This window comes from Triplophysa dalaica, chromosome 12 (genome assembly GCF_015846415.1).
Source record: "Triplophysa dalaica isolate WHDGS20190420 chromosome 12, ASM1584641v1, whole genome shotgun sequence".
In the NCBI taxonomy this organism is placed as follows: domain Eukaryota; kingdom Metazoa; phylum Chordata; class Actinopteri; order Cypriniformes; family Nemacheilidae; genus Triplophysa; species Triplophysa dalaica.
The window spans coordinates 16,516,369-16,538,479 of NC_079553.1; the positions used below are offsets into that span (position 1 = coordinate 16,516,369).

Consider the following 22,111-nt stretch of genomic DNA (forward strand, 5'->3'; position numbering starts at 1 on the left):
AATAAGATTAAGGTTGAAGAATTGGAGTCGTCTGGGGACTATCCAAGTTTAAAGCTATTTTAAGAGTTTTTGCAAAAGGAATCTAAGCTAGTCTGTAATCCTGTTACCTCTTCACTGCTGATGAGCGCTAAAGTTTATGAAGAGAGATACCCCAAAAGAGCTAAGGCTTTCCACACTAGAGTGCAAGTTAAGGGTTCAACACAAAGGACACCAGAAGTTCAGCAAGAGTTACAATGTCCTGTTGGCAAAGGTGAAGAGCACAACATTGCTAAATGTCCCATCTTTGCAGAAAAATCCATAGACGACAAAAGATCTTCTATTCGGGAGAACCACCTCTGTTTTGGATGTTTGAAGAAGGGGCACATCACCAAAAACTGCAAAAGACCACACACGTGTGTGGAATGTGTGGCCTACGCCACCCAACTTGTTTGCATGAAGAACGAGACAAAAACAATGAGAGGACAGTAAAGTCAAATCCTTATGTAGAACACTCAAGTCAAGAAATTCAAACTGTTATGTCTCATGCCTTGACCCAACATGCTTCTGCAACCTCTATTATTGTTCCTGTCTTCATCTCCGCTGCAGAGGAGCCGCAAAATGAAATTCTTACATATGCGCTACTCAGAGCGATACGACGATACGATCATTTCCTTGATGAGCTACATGTGAACTGTGAAGAAGTGAAGTTGAGGCTAAGCACTATGACTACTACTGATACACTCACTACCAGTCACAAGATCAGAGGCCTAAGGGTCAGAGGACTCCAAAGTGAGAAATGCATTCAGGTTCCACAAGCCTATACTTGCGATTTTATTCCAGTGGACAAGGCTTACATACCAACTAAGAAGACCGCATCGCAATGGCCTCACCTCAAGCACATTGCGCCCATGAGATACCTCCTCTTCAGAGCTGTGACATAGGGATGTTGATCGGATACGATTGTCCTTCAGCTTTAGCTCCTTTAGAGATTATCACCGGCGGTGACAACGAGCCCGTTGCACAGAAAGCAAGTATAGGATGGAGCATCATAGGTCGTTGTAATCCTCTTCTTGACAGGCAAGGTAACCAAAGCTTTGTGCATCGAGGTTCAGTGAAAGAAGTGTCAGTCCCATCTGCAAACGATTTCCTAAAGGTGTTAGAGTCAGACTTCAATGAGAAGCATCCTGAGGACAAACATGTGTCTCAAGAAGACATCCGGTTCATACGTCTTTTAAGTATTAACGTTCAGCACAAAGAGGATGGACATTATCAGCTCCCCCTTCCCTTCAAGAGTAGCAGCGCTCCTTTACTCCCCGAGAACAAGAAGCTTGCCATGGCACGACTACAGCACCTAAAGAAAAGACTGAAGAACAACCAAGAGTATTATGAAAGTAACAAAGCCTTCATGCAAGAAATCTTCAACAAAGGAGAAGCGGAAGCAGCTCCTACACTTCCTGAGGATGAAATAGCATGGTATGTTCCCCGTCACGGAGTTTACCACCCTCCAAAGCCAGGCAAGTTGAGAGTGGTGTTCGATTGATCTGCAAAATTCTGTGGTGTTTCCCTTAATGGCACACTCCTTACTGGCCCAGACTTGATTAACTCCTTGGTGGGAGTCCTTTTCCGTTTCAGGAGAGAAACAGTCACTGTGACATTGAAAAGAAGTTCCATCAATTCTTTGTTCCCCCTGAGGAAAGAAATTATCTGAGATTCTCATGGTGGGAGGACGGAGATCTGGGAAGAGAACCACGAGAATACAGAATGACCTTTTCAGCGCAGCTTCTTCTCCTGGATGCGCCAATTTTGGCATTAAGTATTTGGCAGAGCAACACAAATCAGAGTATCCCTGAGCTGCATCTTTAAAAAGCTCTAACAAAAAGGAGGCTTTACATTGTGTAGATCCATCTGAATGGGCAATACCCACCAAACCGCTCAATCTCCATCCTGAAGCATAAGGATGTGTTCTTGGCATTCAGTGGGCTGTGAAAGACGATACGTTTAGATTTGATGTCAAACTGAAAGACCACCCTTCAACTCGTCGTGGAATCCTGTCTGTCACTGCTTCCTTGTACGACCCTCTGGGGTTTATTTCCCATTCCTTCTGAAAGGAAAGATAATTCTTCAGGAACTCTCCCGTAGAAACATCGGTTGGGACGACCCCCTTCCAGAGGACATAATCCCATGGTGGGAAAAGTGGAAGAGTAGTCTTCTGGAGCTGAAGCATATCAGCATTCCGAGTTGTTACCACCCACCAACCTTTGGTACAATCATTAGAACAGAACTGCACCACTTTTCAGATGTGATCAATCTAGGTTATGGTGCATGCTCTTATCTTAGGTTCAAGAATGAAAGAGATGAGGTACACTGTAGTCTAGTAATGGCCAAAGCTAGAGTTACTCCCACAAAAACTCAAGAGTATTCCAAGATTGGAATTGTCTGCAGCTATAGTTTCAGCAAAATTGAGTGCTATGTTAGACCGAACATTGTTTTATGAGGCGATGGCTATCATCAACAGTCGTCCATTAGCAATAGATGGAATAAATAATCCCAAACCTCTGGAACCTTTAACCCCAAACCATCTCATTCTGATGAAGTCCAAAATTGCTATTCCTCCTCCTGGGAACTTTCAAAGGGAAGATATCTATGCTTCAAAGAGGTGGCGCAGGGTTCAATACCTAATTGAGCAGTTCTGGAGCCGCTGGAAAAGAGAATATATCTTGAACATTTCTACAAGGCAGAAGTGGCATGTGCCACGTCGGAACCTCAGTGTCATTTAATGCTATTGTGTTTATTTCTTATTTACATGATGGAAGTAATTCTGTTTGAGTAAACCACGCTGTGAAATGCTGTGAAGTTCACATTGTTACCTATTGCATTCACACGGCTAGAGTTTATTTCTGTTATGTTTCTATTTTTATATAGTTTTATGGTGATAAAAGGTGCATTTCGGATAAAGTCCAGTGTGGTGCATCGAGGTGCTGTGACGTACGGAAAGAAAAATAATCACGGCATTCTTTATAGCATCATGGCTGAATAAAACTGCTAACACGCGTCATAACTCTCTGCCTCATGTTTCAAATGCCAAAGGGGCCGCTACAGTATAGATAGAGATGGCGGGGATTTTACCTTACCAGTTTGAGCCCGAGTCTGACAAAGAAACATCCGAAAATGAAAGTTGATAATAGAAAGACGATAATAGAACACATTGAACACTTTGTAAGGACCAAGGCGGGACGAGAGCCGTGAGGAAACAACAGCTGTGCTATTTCAACGGTCGGTCTCGCATCTCTCACGGAGGAGATCGGAAGCATAAAAGGACAAGCAACAAGTGTGTACAACGAGAGAGGACCAGGCCTGGACTTTACATAATGGTTTATAAGTGACAATTAAAAGTGAGACAGGGACAAGCCATTATTTAAAAAAGGAATTTCTCTGAATTTGCACATTCTTTGGAACATTTGGGATAATGCAAGTACAAAACTGCATGAAAAGTAGTTTTTAGATATTTCATAACAAATAATTACATATTCTGCCTGTAAGGCCAAAATGTGTACACACTCTACTCAAAAGGCGTACAGGTTGGCAGGTCTGCAGACACAGAATGGGTGTAATAACAGGCTTTACCTTGTTAACCTTGTTGAATTGAACTCGGGCACTAAACTTTGTGAAGTTTCATCACACTTCACATCTTTACTTGGCTCCACTAATATTTCAGTTATGTAAAGCTTCAGCACCTCTGAAACACAAAAGATAGAGATATATTACAGGTCTAAAATTATAGCAAAAACAGAAAATGAAAAAAAGGTTGCCTATAATACTATACTGAATATGCAGTTCAGTGGTTAGTTGAATGAATGAAAAACATTTATATGGATAAAATGTTTCCCCCCCAAAATAAAATAAATAACAAATTTCACAACAAAGCTAAAGTAAAAATATAGCTGCAAGGAGCAATTACAGGGTTAAGCCCAACAACAGCCCAGAGGGAAATAATTTCGACATGTCAGATGATCACATTTTGAAAATCAAGTTTAAAAACACAGAGAAAGGCAGTTAGAACAAATAAAATTGCTTATAACTTTTGACAAGTAGGTGGCGCAGTAACCAAATTTTTATAAGGCAGACAAGATGTGCAAGTGATGATACTTGTCGAGAAGATAAAGCCATATGACCCTTTGGCGAGCTAGCCTTATAATTAATGGACCCTGTATACGAGAACCATTTGATCAATCAAAAATCGTTCTATAATTTTTGTCAGTACTGTCTCCAGATTTCACAACTTTCCCATGTATGATTCTATGTGTTGCCATAGACTTCCTTGGAAGAAGAAGAAAAAGAAGAAGTACAATAATAAGAACACTACGGGAAGCAATAGTTGTCTATGCCACTTTGTGGCTTGACCCTTTATGGACAGAATATTTTTATCTAAATGTTTGAATAGATGTCCGAGCATGTCTTTAATGTTCAGCCTATTGTTAATAGATGAGAACAAAGACCCATGATGCATTTAGGATAATGCTACGGTTATATTTATTTGCAGTCTTTTAAGATTCCAAAAAGGTATTTCAAAGGTATACTGCTATGTTTGCATACCTGAAGTGATTTCCTCTCCCAGTGTTGTACAGCAGTGCCTACAGGTGACTGACACACGCTGTCCGCTGAGCTTCTGCTGGGGACAAAAGACACATACCTTGATATGAAGTCATTACTTCACACAGCACCAGTTATGTTTGGGGAAACTACAGATTTTTTTTAAGTTTTCATTTACCCTTAAGTGACATCAAGATAAAGTTAAAGTTCACACAATTTTTTTCCAAACCTGTATACATTTGTTTGTTAAGGGAAACAGAAAGGAAGATAATTGGAAGAATGTCAGTATCCAAGCAGATCTTGTACCATATTTACTGCCATAGTAGGGAAAAAAATACTAAGGGAGTCAATGTGGAACGAGATCTGATCTGTTACTGACCTTCTTCCAAATATCTTCCTTTGTGTTTTGCAGTACAAAGAAATTTATACAGGTTTGGAACAACCTGAAGGTGATTAAATGATAACAGAATTAACATTTTTGGGTGAACTATGCCTTTAAGTACAGCATAATCTTGTATCTTACACTCTGCCTCCACCGCACGCAAGTGCAGTTTCTTCACACTGGGCCTTATTTATCAATCTAACGTAGTAACGAGCGCAGATCCGTACGCAGAAATCATCTTCCGACCGGGTTCGCGTTTGATTCATCAAACATTCGTATGCCGGCAATCTCACCGTACGAATTATCGTACTTAGATAAATGTGGCGGCTGAAATCGATCGTAATTTACATATCACGCCCTTATAAATTCAGGCTGTAGACGCCTTGCCCCTAGATTTATCGACATGGAGAAAGGTAATCCGGCCAAAAAGAGGAACCGTTACGATTTAGATATGTAAATTTTTACCTTGAAAAGCGAAATCAGAAGTGAAAAATAGTTTATAACAATGGTTCCCAAAGTGGATGCCGTGACAACTGGCTAGGGGTGCAGCGAATCTCTGCTTTTTCCAGTAACGAATAAAAATAATCTTTTACATCATATATTTAAATATCTAGCAAAACACCAACATCAGTGGCGGAGCTATTTTTTCACATGGGTGTCCTGGGGTGGCCAAGGCAACTTCAGGGGGCCCATAGACCATGATAGAAAGTCAGTGTGTAATAGTGATGTGCGGATGGCGGTTAAATCCGCGGGCGCTGCGGATGATCCGCGGGACGGGTGTGTCAGGTAATAAAAAAATACATTCTCATTAATTGCGGGTGGATTATATCATATACAAAATCAAAAAAATCTAAAAAAATATGAATTTGTTTTAAATGCATTTTAAAGCAGGCGCTAATTTGAAGTAATTTAAAAGCAAATTAAACCGTGGTGGCGGTAGAGGACGGTCTATTTCTTAAAGCAGATATGGGGGCAAAACAGATCCGAGAGAAATTTAAAAAGGGAGAAATAAAAACAAAACAAAAGGTAGGAAAGAAAGTACCGTGTGGGAGCGTTTTAGCGAAGTGGTTAACAAGGATGAATAAAGTGCTGGGTATGTAATATGCAATGGCTGTGAGGCACTGTATGTATATGAAAGCCATTAGATTTAAGCATTTACAGACAAAGACAGTGCTATAAAATTTACTGAGTAATTAAAGTGACGATGGGATTCTGGTCGGGTGCGGATATCTATATCAGAGAAAATTATACATGCGGGCGGGTGGCGGGTGGATAATTTATTTGAAGCAGCGGATGCGGGTGACATTTTAGCTTATCTGCGCATCTCTAGGTGTAACCCTAACCTGGCATCAAAAGAGAAATAATAATTTACTTAACCTGGTGTTTGTAACGTAATTTGGCTAAAAATAAATATTCACATACTATGAATTGTCAGAGTCTCTATCTCGTAACACACAACTAGATTCGTTACATGGCTGTCCGTACTATGGAGTAACTTAGCTGTATTTTATTAGCCCTTTATGATATGTAAACAGGCTATTTGCAATCGAGGTAATCTTTTGAGTATCACGACCAGATAAATAGCTTAGAATTTCAAAGTTAGCTTAACATTTAAACACTGGTGGTGGCTGTAGCTTATGTTAGCCTACATTAAGTAAACAGGCAAATAGTGTAATGTATTGGCAATGCACTGTTTACGTTAAACACAATGTTAAGGCTAAATCGGGAACCGATCTCTCTTATCTGATTAACCCGTCTGGCGCCAACATTCATGTTTACTCATACAGCGGCTTCATTTTCAAAATGATTTCAGCAAACAAAATCCTGATGCCTAGTCTTAAAACTAACCTTATATGCGAAATTTCATTATTCTTCTGTTACTCGAATCACTTTCGTCCTTGATTAGTTTGAAAGCTGCGCGCGGCACTGGACGCTTTTTCAGCAAGTGGTGAAATGAGATGTCAATCATCAATAAACTGCCCAATAAAATTTGAGGTGGCACTCGGGGTGGCCAATCAGATGTCTGAGGGGCACACCTCTGGCTCCGCCTCTGCTGTCAGTGGAGCAGGATCCACAATCTAACCCGTATCAAGAGGCTGTGCCCCCAAAAGCAGGCACATGCGTCTCATTAAAATACCCATAACACAGTTCCATGCACAGGTGTTTTAATTTTCTTTTTAGGTCGTTAGGTCAGGTTTAAACAAAGCAAATAAGAACCTAAAGAAAAATGTTATGGGATTTGTTAATATTATTTAAAGAGTTAAGTATCAATCTTTATTCTAATGTGTTTTTTCCAACGATTTCCACATACAGCAAATGGTTCATATCAGTGTATAAGATTTGTTTACACTTGTCATCGAGTTGTAAAAGATGATGGTCAATTTAAAAAATTTGTTTCACCTCATATAATGTCCGTTTTAATGCATTTGTAATAAATTCATGAAGTTGTTTATACGTTGTTAGCTCATCTGGATTTAATTTTATATACATTGAGGAAAATCCAGAAATCACAATGTATGATTTTTTGTAACTATTTATTTTTTTCTGATACACCTGCAAATAAGTATTTGAACACCTGTCTATCAGCTAGAATTCTGACCCACAAAGACCTGTTAGTCTGCATTTAAAATGTCCACCTCCACTCCATTTATTATCCTAAATTAGATGCATCTGTTTGAGGTCATTAGCTGCATAAAGGCACCTGTCCACCCCATACAATCACTAAGAATCCAACTACTAACATGGCCAAGAACAAAGATCTGTCCAAAGACACTAGAAACAAAATTGTACCAAGCAGCTTGGTAAAAAAGGTCCACTGTTGGAGCAATCATTAGAAAATGGAAGAAGCTAAACAAGACTGTCAATCTCCCTCGGACTGGGGCTCCATGCAAGATCTCACCTCGTGGGGTCTCAATGATCCTAAGAAAGGTGAGAAATCAGCCCAGAACTACACGGGAGGAGCTGATCAATGACCTGAAAAGAGCTGGGACCACCGTTTCCAAGGTTACTGTTGGTAATACACCAAGACGTCATGGTTTGAAATCATGCATGGCACGGAAGGTTCCCCTGCTTAAACCAGCACATGTCCAGGCCCGTCTTAAGTTTGCCAATGACCATTTGGATGATCCAGAGGAGTCATGGGAGAAAGTCATGTGGTCAGATCAGACCAAAATAGAACTTTTTGGTCATAATTCCACTAAAGTCTATATTGTTATCTGTTCATAACCTCCTGTACATTAATGTTCACAGTATATAGCCTTCTGTATATATTGTTCATAGTACATACCGATTGTCATATTTTCATAGTACATGCCCAACGTAAATTATTTTCCTAATATTGTATTCTGTATTTATTCACACTGTATATCTGCACTTGCTAATTGCACTTCTGGTTGGACCTAAACTACATTTCGTTACACTTTACCTGTATATGTGTAATGACAATAAAGTTGAATCTAATCTAATCTAATCTAATCTAAACGTGTTTGGAGGAAGAAGAATGATGAGTACCATCCCAAGAACACCATCCCTACTGTGAAGCATGGGGGTGGTAGCATCATGATTTGGGGGTGTTTTTTTGCACATGGGTTCCCCCGACATGCTGCCGCTCGGTCCTCAGCCAGCCGAAAGGCTCTTCCTTGCAGTGCCATGCGGCGGTACTGAAAGCTCGGTGGATGCCTCGATCCTCCTCGGCCCCCTGGCGGCCGGCGATGGCTCCAGCTGAGGGCAGCCAGCAGTGAGTCTCCCATTTTCTGCTGCTTCCTTTCACGGCAGACGGCAGCAGGCTCTGGCCGAAGGCAACGACTCATCCGCTCCCTCCTGGATGGCAGCCACCCCACCTTGACCCAGGACCACGTCAGCGAGCCGTCTGTCCCATACGAATATTTGTTCCAGCACAACCGCCTCGGGCAGCCGCTTACGGACTTCCCTCGTCCTCGCTGCCCGCATTCCTAAGCACCGCGATGCCCCTCAGCAGCGAGAGCTCTCCGACAGCATGTCTCTCCGACAGCATGTCTCTCCGACAGCATGTCTCTCCGACAGCATGTCTCTCCGACAGCATGTCTCTCCGACAGCATGTCTCTCCGACAGCATGTCTCTCCGACAGCATGTCTCTCCGACAGCATGTCTCTCCGACAGCATGTCTCTCCGACAGCATGTCTCTCCGACAGCATGTCTCTCCGACAGCATGTCTCTCCGACAGCATGTCTCTCCGACAGCATGTCTCTCCGACAGCATGTCTCTCCGACAGCATGTCTCTCCGACAGCATGTCTCTCCGACAGCATGTCTCTCCGACAGCATGTCTCTCCGACAGCATGTCTCTCCGACAGCATGTCTCTCCGACAGCATGTCTCTCCGACAGCATGTCTCTCCGACAGCATGTCTCTCCGACAGCATGTCTCTCCGACAGCATGTCTCTCCGACAGCATGTCTCTCCGACAGCATGTCTCTCCGACAGCATGTCTCTTCGACAGCATGTCTCTCCTTCCTCCCGGGTTTCAGCACCAATGTATATGCTCCCAATCTCCTACATGATTCAAGCCCGGTGTGCGCACAGCTGCCGCTCATTCACAATTATTCACCGGTCTCGAACCACGGTCTCGCCCCGCCTACTCCACTACAATCATACAAATAAATAGTTCAAAAAATCATACATTGTGTTTCTGGATTTTTTTTAGATTATGTCTCTCACAGTGGACATGCACCTACGATGACAATTTCAGACCCCTCCATGATTTCTAAGTGGGAGAACATGCAAAATAGCAGGGTGTTCAAATCCCTTATTTTCCTCATTGTATGCATGTACGCATGTACATTTAGTTAAATCAGGGTTGGGGTGCCGTGGGAAAGAAAACACTACATGGGGTGCCTTGCTTTCAAAAAGTTTGGGAACCACTGGTTTATAAAGATATCACTACTGCGGGCAACAGCAAACTGAACTCCAGCTGAGGTTTGTATTTTTTATTGGATATTTAGGCATACTAGATATTTATCTTTGTAAAACTGACCGCAAATAATCTATTATTATTGTTTCACTATTATTATTTCTCTGAAAGTATTGTTGTTACTTTAAATTACTTTGGTTGTAAAATGCATTTAAATTTCAACAAAATGAATCTGACTTTAGTCTTAAAGAACTGTGTTTGTGTTACAATAATGTGTTACAAAACAAATGTAGGTGTAAATTAGTCCCTACCGATCATTTTTGCGGCGCAACCAAATGTGTATAAAATGCGTAAGTGTTTTTTATACATTTTTTATTCATTTGGGCGAAGAGAAAATGGTCTGGGGCGGAGAAGATGGATGCATGTTTCTAAAATGGATCTGATGCTGCAAATATTGCATTTCATGCTGCTTAAATGAAGCACATGCTGTTCTATGTTTACTTATAAAAAAATCTCTTTCAGATCCATCAGAGGCAAAAACCAAAACAGCCGTCTTCTGCCCCCACAAACCAGCCTGGAGTCTGCGAGCTTTGACGCAGTGAGCTTCTTCCAACCCCAAAGCGAACATCCCACAAATAAAAAGACTAAATCATGCATGTTGTCTGTTTTTATTAGAATGCATATTTGTTTAAACAAAGAAGCTATTGTCTTGCAAATAGGTAAACTAACCCATTGCATATACATATACTGCTAAGGCCTATTGTCATTTTTTAAATGTTTTGGGCTACTTTTAACTGTGCATTTAATCGTCGTAAATTATTTAAGAAGTCTACAATTTCCTTTTAGTTTTGTACACAAAAGCACCCGTCAACCTTGTAATTTCAAGCATTAAAATAATCATATAATTAGGCTAGAAAATAAAATAATTTATTAAAGTAATAAGGAGAGAAATCGCATTTAGATTTGAAAACCATTTTTACATACAGTTGTGTTCAAAATTATTCAACCCCCACTGAAATTGATTGTTTTGGTCGGTTTGACATTGATTATGATCATTCAGTCATCCTGCTTACAATTAAATCAAAGAGGCACGTGTAGGTCAGACAAATATAACATAACATTTATAATGAAATAACCACAAATGTCTTTTCTGAGCTCACATCATTATCAGTTTTATTCAACCCCCAAGTGACATTCAATCTTAGTACTTAGTACAACATCCTTTTACAGTTTTAACAGCTTTTAAACGTGAAGCATAGCTTGACACAAGTGTCTTGCAGCGATCTACGGGTATCTTCGCCCATTCATCATGGGCAAAAGCCTCCAGTTCAGTCACATTCTTAGGCTTGCGCAATGCAACTGCTTTCTTTAAGTCCCACCAGAGGTTCTCAATCGGATTTAAGTCTGGTGACTGCGATGGCCACTTCAAAATGTTCCAGCCTTTAATCTGCAACCATGCTCTAGTGGACTTGGAGGTATGCTTGGGATCATTGTCCTGTTGAAAGGTCCAAAGTCTTCCAAGCCTCAGGTTTGTGACGGACTGCATCACATTGTCATCCAATATCTCCTGGTACTGAAGAGAATTCATGGTACCTTCCACACGCTGAAGCTTCCCAGTACCTGCAGAAGCGAAACAGCCCAAAAGCATGATTGATCCCCCGCCATGCTTCACAGTAGGCAAGGTGTTCTTTTCTTCATAGGTCTTGTTCTTCCTCCTCCAAACATAGCGTTGATCCAAGGGTCCAAACAGTTCTAATTTTGTTTCATCAGTCCACAGAACACTATCCCAAAACTTCTGTGGTTTGTCCACATGACTTTTGGCATACTGCAGTCGACTCTTCTTATTCTTTGGGGACAGCAAGGGGGTGCGCCTGGGAGTTCTGGAATGGAGGCCTTCATTACGCAGGGTGCGCCGTATTGTCTGAGCAGAAACTTCAGTACCCACATCTGACAAATCTTTTCTCAGTTTCTCAGCAGTCACACGGGGACTTTTCTCCACTCTACGCTTCAGGCAGCGCACAGCAGTCGAAGTCAGCATCTTCTTTCTGCCACGACCAGGTAGCGTTTCAACAGTGCCCCCTTTGCCTTGAATTTGCGAATGATGCTTCCTATGGTGTCTCTTGGTATGTTTAACATCTTTGCAATCTTCTTATAGCCATTGCCCTTCCTGTGAAGAGTAATCACCTGTTCTCTTGTCTTCCTTGACCATTCTCTTGACCTCACCATGTTTGTAACCACACCAGTAAATGTCTAGAAGGAGCGGAGTATCACAGTCATTTTAAAACTGCCTAATTGGTGCTTATTAGGCTTTATTGCTGCTCCCTGATATCCACAGGTGTTTTCAATACCTGATTGAAAACACTTCATTGAACCTCTGTTCTTCAGAGTGGTAGTCTTTAAGGGGTTGAATAATTATGTCAATGAAGAATTCACAAAAGAAACATTTACTACTGTATTACAAAACGAATTGATGTCATTTTAGTTGCATATGGTTCTTTAAGAAGTCCTTGTAGGATTTCATTCTGAATACAATTACAAATGTACACTAAATTCCCTAAAACCATTTACAGCATTGGGGGTTGAATAATTTTGAACACAACTGTAAACTAAAACACTTAATCTATCTTTCTATTTGTCATAATTCCTTATCAGTTATGAAAAGGGTAAAGCATACACGGACATAAACAGCCTTTCTCAAAACTTGCTTACACGCACTGAGACCTGTCGTGAGATTTGATCGTAGCAACCGCTCACGTCCATTTTGATAAATGCCAAGTTTTGTGTGGAAACGTTCGTACATCTAGTTTCCGGGCGTAGGCTCTTTTCATAAATGAGGCCCACTGTGACTGTTGCATACAATTTGAACCATATTTCGCAAATGTAAGGGTTTGCAGCTTAAGCATAAACATTACAGACATCCTTAATTCCCAAGGTTGCTAATGCCGAGAGGGTGGTAGTCGGGTTCAAATCCTGCTACCTATAAAGTGCTCCTCATAAGGCGTGCGCATCAGTTAGCCTCTGGGAACCAAGTCCAGCTCCTGGCCTTCATGTGTGGTTTAAGTACTTAAGACCTGCGGAATGGTCTTCACTGAGAGGAGATGGTGGAAAGGCGAATCACTGGCATCTCAATAATTTGCTTTGCCTTGGGCAGATGGGGCTCGTAAACCTGGGAAGGTAATCTGTCTAAGAGAAAGTAAACTCTGATTTAAAATATCAGCTGCCTTGCGGCTGTCCCAGTCATGGGAAAGGCTTCAGGAGTTGACCCTGCACATAAATTCAGAGTTGGGGTCCCAGCTAAAGACGTTGCAGCTAGATATAGTTGCTCTTCAGGAGACCAGGCTTCCTGGCTTTGAATCCATCAGAGAGAATGATTTCACTTTCTTCTTGCAAGGCAAGCCAGAACATGAACAAAGAGAACAGTCAATTAGACTAGTCTCAATTAGAAATAGCCTTCTGGGAAGCATTGTCCCTTTAAACACAAGTCCTCTCCATGCAGCTATAAACCACTGTAGGATTTGTCAGCATTATCAGTGCTCATTCAGCAACTCTGATTTCTGCAGCTGAAGCAAAAGACACGTTCTATAATGACCTCAACACTGTTGTTAATAGCATACAATCAAACAGGCTGCTGTTCATTCTTAGGGAACTTGCCTGGGCCAGTTAGGTGGTGGCATGATGAACGAAAATGGCCAATGCCAAGGACTGTTCGTCAACAATACTTTCTTTAACACCAAGTCACAGCACAGGGTTTCTTGGAAACACGTAATGTCTAAACACTGGCTAGACTTGATTTTGACCAGATACCTGTGCTGTTTAGTATTAAGCTCACACGCAGCAACCAGCATGCTGACTGTGATACAGACCACTCTCTGGTCTGCAGCAAGGTTTAAGCTTATTCCAAAGAGATTGCACCATGGCAAAAAAGAAGGCAGGCCTAAGATCTGGAGAGTGTAATAAAGTCTGTACAAGCCTTGGTAGAAATCAATCCAGGCAAATCAATCGCCAATGAGACACCAATGCTTTTTATGGAAAAGCCATTTCCAGCTTTGGCAAAAAGAAAAAGTCTGCAGACTTGTTTGAAGCCAATACCCAGGTGTTGATGCCAGTTGTTGAGGCAAAAAGTCATGCACTGGCAATTTATAATACCTGACCCAGTCAGAAAAACAGGCAGTCCCTCCGAGCTGCCAGAGATAAGGTTCAGCAGAATGCAGGGCGGTGTGCCAATGATTACTGGCTACAGCTTTGCAGCCAGATACAGTCTGCAGCAGATTCTGGAAACATGAAGGGGATGTATGACGGTATTAATAAAGAATTAGCCGGCTTTCAACTGTCAGGCCATGTCGAGCCAGGCCATGCCAGTGGCCTCAGCTTCTAGCTATGAGGCCCAAATCAAGTTGCTTATCTATTGTCAGGCCAGTAGCATGGAAGCGCTGCTGTAAAACACTGCACTAAAAACACCACGCCGACCCGCCTACTCAAGAAGAAAGAAGTAAGTTTAGTCAGACAGGAGAGAAGCTGGATCGTAATTGCAAACAAACAAACATGATAGAGACAGAGGCGGCTGTTTGTTTACTTCTTTAAATGTTCGGTTGGATGAAAGTCAAGGTGGTAAAATACAAGGACTGAGGTTGACCACTTCTCAAGCCCCAGCTGGCTCGCTTAGGCTCAAGGTTTTCGCAGGGCAAAAAACCCTGGCTTTTGGCCCTGAGAAAGGCGATCAAGCCCTGTAAGTGACTGTGGAAGTGCAACTGGCATTGGCATGCACAGGCAAGCCCACTTCTAGTAGTGGAAAGACGGCTATTGGGTCCTACAAAGAAGACTGCACCTCTCAAGTGCACCACAGGGACAATAATACAAGACCAGGCAAAGCATATGGAGGTTTGGGTGACAGAGCAACAGAAGCGATTATAATAACTACCCCGGTTTATTCTCACAAGCGTAGTTGGGAAGATGCCTGCTTGAGTTGTCGTGAAGCGCCTACAGGTTCTTGCTTTGGACATGTGCTGCCTCCATCTCATTCTAGGCATTACCTGGCAGGAAAAGATCCTCATTTGTACTGTGCTTAAGAGAGCATTGATCTTTTCCCTGTTCACCATTCTCAAGCCGCATGCGCTGGCTGGTCACATTGACCAAATGGAAGAAGGGCAGATCCCAAAAGATGTCCTGTATTGCAAATTTTCTAAAGGAATACAACAATAAGGTCATGTGTTGTTCCTCCTCTGAGGTGGTGTTTTCAGAATTTTAAGGCCTTCCATGAACCAGATGATTTTTTGTATCTCCTGCTGCAGAAAAGTGTAAAATTCAATGGGGTGTCCTAACTTTTTCACATGACTGTTCATCCTGAAAAATTGTCTGTATGTAAAAAACCATTTTAAACCTTTTCTAAGGTTTTGCATCAGCCGCATGTTGAAGATAACAAAAAAACATCAAATGGAAATGAGAGAAGAGGCATCTGTGTGTGTGCACGTGTATCATTCAAGATTGGAAAAAGTGTATCTTCTCCTCAGCATGGCCACATGCAACAAAAGAATCAATCCCTCTGAAAGATGTAACTGAGTTCTCATTCAGAAGTTAGCCCGGTGTAAAGTGGATTTCCACCCCACCTCATGAGCCTTTATTGTGATGAAAGAAAATGGTTTCCTCTTCTTTAAACCCTGAGGCTGTGTAACTAAGAATTGTGGACTACTAGTGAGATATCATAAGTGAGCGCAGCCTTTAAAGAAGCCTTCATCTGCAGACATCTCTATGAGGTGACACTGCACTTTTGTGCCTTATGTTCTTTTCATTTAAGAAACAGTTCTTTCATCATTTATTTACCCTCAAACGGAGAAGTTAGACTGAATGCCTGAGCAGCTCTTTACCCTACAATGAAAGTAAATGAAGACTGGAGCTGGCAACCTCCATCAAAAGCATTTTTGGTGGGAATTATATTAATGGGTTACCTTGAGTTGACTCACCTTGAGTTTGAATTACTCAAATTGAATAACACACAATCTCTTGTTGTTTGGAAGGTGGTGTGATAAGGGTTATGAAACATTTCATAGAATATTTAATAAAGATTAGTATTTTGGGGTAAACTACTCCTTTAAAATGGGATCTGAAGGATCTCTGTCCTATCTTGAGGTGGATCTTACCTCTTGAGAGTCTTTGAAAATTGAATTGGCATGCTGTGTGAGGGTCTGCTCACAGCCGCTGTCCCGGGTCAACAGAATGTATGTGTCACCAAGTAGACAGTCCTCATCTCGTGGGAGCAGTTTTCTGTTGGCGAAGGGATCAGGGTGGCAGCACCAGTCATCCACCAAAGCGTTCCAGTTTCCATTAGGCAAAGGAAGAACTCGCTTAAACACCCTGTAAAATACTGTCTTGGTTAGACGATGCCTCATTTTATTCCTTGATTAAGCCATGAAAAAATAGTGTCTCTACCTGTTTTGAAGCACCTTACACCCACAAGATTGGCACAGAAAGGAGTATGTCTCCTTAACCTTCAGCTGTCCAATCACACTGCTGGCATTCTCTATATTTAGAAGCACAAATTAACCAATAACATCTAGTGTCAATTACCTCGCTAATGCACCTAAATCAATTACGAAATCGGTATCTACACAGCAAAAATTAACACTATTTTGTCTTGTTTTTCATTAAAATATCTAAACATTAGAGGTGCACCGATTGACCGGTCAGAAACCGGAATCGGCCGGTTTTAGCATGATCGGCCGTGACCGGTGACCAGCCGGTCAGTCTCACATCCAGCCGATTCGAAGCTGATCATATGTTGCTGATTAAACACCTGAGATAATTTTTGTCAAAGCCCAGATTAGACTCAGAACAATGATTAAAAACAGATCAAATAAATTTTCCCCAAAAAACAGATTAAATAGATATGTTCTAGGTTCATAGATTCTGTACATTTTCAAAAGGTGTGTAACAGCGCCACCTGCAGTACAACAGTACAAACACTGAAATAATAACTCGTTTTTTGCAGGGAACGTTGATTTTTAAATGACAGATAACTCGTTAATGGCGGGAAATAGTTAAGAGGGATGTATTGATTGAAATGCAATATAATATTTAGTACATAACTTCAGAGGTGTATAAAAACGTACATAATGAACTGTTATGTTTTTTTTACCGTAAAAATTGCTATAACTATCTACATTCACCGTGGGTCCACTTACATAGAATTCCCAATGTTGCCAACAGTGTTTCGACAGTAGCCCTAAACCAGGGGTCGGCAACCTTTGGAAACAAAAGAGACATTTTGGGCCTTCTCCCAGCAACAAAAAATTGTCTGGAGCCGCAAAATATATGTAGCCTTTAAATTACTATAACACAGGTTGTTATGCATTTAAGGTAGAAGTTACCCAGTTGCATAGTGATATAATGCAATTTTTATTGTATTTAGATGATAAGCAATTTATACATGATTGTCCCTGTGTTGCCTGGCAACACTAGCGTAGCGTTGGGGTGTTGGACGCGCTGCTTTAGATAGACTTCAGTTTTTTTCTGTGAACTTTTGTTTTGGCAGCATTTGATGAACAGCCATTTGAGACCTTCTACTCTCAGCATACTGACATCATGCATCAACATTATTAGAAGCGCGCTAGCCAGGCAGGATCTATGCCGCCTTAAGACCTAAATGTTTGGTTGAAAGACGAAAAACGGCTCGAGAGCCACAGGCTGCCGACCCCTGCCCTAAAACAGACAAACTGCTCTACAGAACGTGTTTTGTAAATACGTTATCTTCGGCAAAGAAGCTAAAATGGGACAACATCTCAGCCTCAGTAGTGCTTTAAAAAGGGAGGATGGAGTGAACCATTCGTTACAATTCGCAACTTCATAGCTAAATGCTGCCAAATTTCACTGACTGGTTCTTTAAATTATTCTGTCAGTATCTGGGTCAAAATCGCTTGGCTCGTCTCAGCTGACATTGAGAGACTGTTTACACAAGATTTTGGCATTTGGCTGTTCATTTACAGGAAAACTGCGTTTTGGGGGACTGAAATGCAAACTTTTGAAAACGGGTCTCAAAGCGCAAGTTTTTTAAAACGACGCCATTATCATTTCCGCGTAAACTCTGAAGACGCCGTTTTGCAATTAGGATTCAGTATTACGCGTTCTGTCCGTAGGCACGTGCGAGTATTCCCCAAAGAATAATGGCGGCCTCCATGCTTCATGTTTGTGCCGCTTGACATACATACATCATTTCTCCAGCATAAAGTACCTTTACATCACCACTACAACAAGTGGAGACATAGTATTTACAGTTGTGTTCAATATAATATCAGTGCGAGTAGTTTTTTGTCAAAATCCTTATTTCAATACACAAATGCTTTGGGAACACTACACATTCTATTCTTAACAAATTTGATACTTTTTCTTCATGTTTTGATTATTACTTTACAGAAAGTTAAGAAAAAGGAATGTAAGGCTGTTCAAAAAATAGCAGTGTCTCAGAGTAACTCTGGAGATGAAGTTTATGTATTCATATCCAAATACAGTGCGGACGCAGAAAAATCCTCAACCATCACTCATGTTGAATGTTAAACTGTTTACATAATTAATCAGACACGCAGAAGAGCCAGATGACATATTTTAATAACAGGATTCCGCGTCGCACATAGTTACATGGACTCCAGTGCGGTCCGCCATTGATTATCGTAACACACAAACAAGCACAACCACGACAAACGCACTTTACACAAACAAACCGCATTGTCTAATCCACATATTCTTATTATTATACATATACAGTATAATTGAAGTTATTTGTCCAGTCGGGCAAGTAAAATTCTCGCTCACTTTTCCATTCAAAACATTAATTTGTCTTGTAAAAGCATTTATGTTAAGCCCGAAACTAGTAGAATATTTGCCACTTAGAAATATGATTTCTACCAAAAACAGTGACTGATCTGGTAAGTGATGTAGGACTGCTATTATTTTGAACATAACTGTATATGTACACTACTATAAACACACAAACACGCCGACAAAGTGTATTAATAAGCGCTTTAGATTAAAACTGTGTATTCGGATGTGCGCAAGCACACAGGGTTTCTAATACCACAATAGTGTCTTTCACTGACCTGGCATGCGTAATACATCGTTTTTATTCATTTTCCCGGATCATGTGAATGCTAAACGTTTTGATAACGCTATTATGTGTATATGAAACCTTTCAAAAACGTAAAGGAAAAACTTTTCTGTTTTTTATCTTGCAAATGTACTCGGAGCTGTTCTCATATGGTAAATGATCTCATCAAATTTTCTTTAACCAGTAGAGCAGTTTATACATTTTGCACATGAGGGAAATTTTTTGTTGTACCTAATGGTTGGTTGAACCGCACACACAGCCTAATGTGGGATCCATGTTCAGTGATCTCTGGAATTCTCTGACATGATGCATCCACTAGTCTGACACCTGGTAGCATCATTTGATAAATCCGCTCAGGTGTCTGGATATTTAGGATGGAGTCTTCTCTGGACTCTATCTTCACATCTGTACCAACCCCAGCAATGTCCGTCCTGAGAATATACAGCAGGAAGGTAATTGTAAAACACAAATTATCTTGGTTCCTAGTTGTGAATGAAGAATAGTGGTTTCTTGTGTGAGAAACCACAAGAAACAATTTTTGAGACAAAACAATAGCGTTTGTGTATGTGAATATATATCAGTGCAAGCTGTTGTCGTTTTAGACAACTCTAGCATTTATTTTAATCTAGGATTAGTTTTAAGCCCTTTTTTAGGAAACTACCTCATAGTGTTAGAAGAAACAAATGTAATGTGACTTTGGAGAACCTACACTTGCACATAAACATATTGATTTATAGTGTGTGATTTTTAGCCAATATTCTGTAAACAAGTCATAAATATGGTGTAATTTGCTTTAACATAATATATTTGGGTATTTTGTCTTTCACCTTCGCTTAACAAATAAGCCGTTATACAGAATAAACCGCTGCCTGTTGCTTATCTACTGTAGCTGAATGTCTGAAAAAAATCACCTTAAAGACAGTGTGGTGACAGACGGAGGTGCAGTGATTACGGCTATATGATGACACAATTGAGTAGTTAAGAGACTAAATGGTCTCCGCTTGCAAAATTGACCTAGTGTCACATCATGTCATCTTTTTCCACATTACGTTGTTCGCATTCTGTATAAATTAGGGTTTACATAAAACTGTGTGGCCTGCTTACAGTAGTAATGCGCAGATTGCAAGCAGTGAGACGTACAAGGGCTGTTATAAATATTGTTGCTTATTAAATCTAATCTATCAAATTTGAAAAGCGGGAAATAAATAAATTATATTACTGACGAGATGCGGGAAATTTGTTAGGTCTGAAACAATTAATGCAGAACCAGAATGAAAAATAGGAGACTTAAATGTTCTGCTGTTGGTTGTGAACTGTGTAGATAAGAAAATAGCCAAACTACAATGGTCTCAAATCTGCATATTGTTGTTTGTAAATAAGAAAATGTATAAATAAAAGGTTTATAAATTAAAAACTTATGTTTCTGTTCAGCTACATAATAAAAATAAGGATTATTTTTAACTAAAACAAGACAATTGAAAAAAAAAAACTAGGCTTTAATATGAAAATGAGAAGTAGTGGAGCGGGCGGGTCAAGACCTTGGTTCGAGACCGGTGAGTAATTGTTAATGAGTGCAAGCTGTGCTCGCACCGGTCTCGTATCACGTAGGAGATCCGGAGCATATAAAAGAACGAGCGACCGGACCGATTGAGGAGAGAGGACCGGGCCCGGACAAGTTTATGTCGAATTTCTGTCTGTCAGTGTATTACAGTAAAGTCTCTTATGTTCATCAGACTTGACATTTTGTGTCCAAATAAACTGGTGCTGAGCCGGGCGAGGCTTTTTAATTCATTCTTATTAACTTGAGTGCCAGTTCACGAGGAGGCGCGGCTATAACACTAGAGCCCTTTATAAGCAAAAATGCTGTGCCCACTGGATATAGCATGAAGAGATGCAACAAACACCTTTTTCGGTTTCTTTTTGCTTTTGTCATGTTGTATCACGCTGCTAAAGTGTGGTGTAGAGAGTGTAAGATGATAACGAATCAAACTTGTAGTAGATTTGAATGTTTGTTTGTACTCTGCGCTGCACATTTTGCACTTGACTGTTGTTCAAGTTTATCAAAGTGAAACCAGGCATCGCTGTGCGCTTTCAATATTCCCTTCTGTGCTCTGGACTCGGAAACTCTCGCAACCAATCAAATCTTTGGGTACCACCCAAAATGCCAGCATAACCAATCAGAAAGAAAGAAAATAATTTAATTTAAAACATTTATTTATATACATTTACATGTAGTTTTTATGTTTTATCATCGATCGTCGCTGTCGCATCTGAAGTCGCATACCCATGCCTACCCTAAGTAAACATTTTCTACTCAAGCAAAACACATTTAGTGGTTTAAAAAACCGAAGCTTACATTGCGCTTCTAAATGTTTACGGTGTTGACAATATCTTAAAGGTTCTGTGTGTAAGTTTCAGAGGCCACTATTGGCGATGTAGGAAATTGCAACCTACAGCTCCGATACTCCCCTCTCCCTCCCATTAGAGAAGCTACGGTTGGCATCACAGGACAAAAGGGTTCCGTAAATGATAGCGGCCATTATCGGTGGTGTTGATAATTGCAATCTACGTCTCGCAGGCGAACAACAGACTGAAGCTACGGACACAGGACAGAGATGTCGTCGTCTGAGACAGCAGAGAGTAACCTTTGCAAGTCAAGTGATGAGGTTTATTTACAAAGAAAATTAAATATATTAAATTGACTTAATTCATTAATTACCCTAATCATTATAGTGAGTATTACTGTTACTTGTTAAGCATTGTGTCAGTGATGTATTCGCTTATTTTGCATAGCATTTTTTGGCACGGTAACTTGGTTCGTAATTTATTGCCAATTGAAACCGCTAATTGCTAATGCTAAAGGCGTGTAATCTAACCGCGAAAGTCTTAGCCGACGTTTGGCATCACCCCAATTGATCAATTGTATCTTCTCAAATCTTCGTTGACACTGTATTGCTGATAAACTATGCAACTTGGAAGTTTGGATTTTATCCTATCAATTATTAAATTACACATTTGTATGCACAGAAGCTAAGCAGTATTATAATATAATTTACACCCGACTTATGCAAATTATGATTGTAAAAATTATTTCTAACTTGAGTTGCACACGGCCATGCAAAAAGGAATTATCGTACAATTACAAAGTGCTAAAAACACGGAAAAACTCACTTGATGCTCATGCT

General features: G+C 40.6%; 1 protein-coding gene across 3 annotated transcripts in view; it reads right to left on the bottom strand.

Moving 5' to 3' along the window:
• The window catches only part of ube3d (ubiquitin protein ligase E3D), a 73,667-nt gene that overhangs the window by 36,352 nt on the left and 15,204 nt on the right, over positions 1-22,111 (bottom strand). For 2 of the 3 annotated variants that reach the window (XR_008908460.1, XM_056761706.1), the window contains exons 2-6: positions 19,158-19,357; positions 16,259-16,349; positions 15,970-16,183; positions 4,573-4,648; positions 3,604-3,715 (exon numbers count right to left, since the gene is read on the bottom strand). Coding sequence is in view for 2 of the 3 variants with exons in the window: in XM_056761706.1 (XP_056617684.1) it covers positions 3,604-3,715; positions 4,573-4,648; positions 15,970-16,183; positions 16,259-16,349; positions 19,158-19,357 (693 nt within the window). In the remaining variant the exon portion in view is untranslated. The remainder of the gene's footprint in view (positions 1-3,603; positions 3,716-4,572; positions 4,649-15,969; positions 16,184-16,258; positions 16,350-19,157; positions 19,358-22,111) is intronic. The other variant, XM_056761707.1, reaches the window with a different exon arrangement.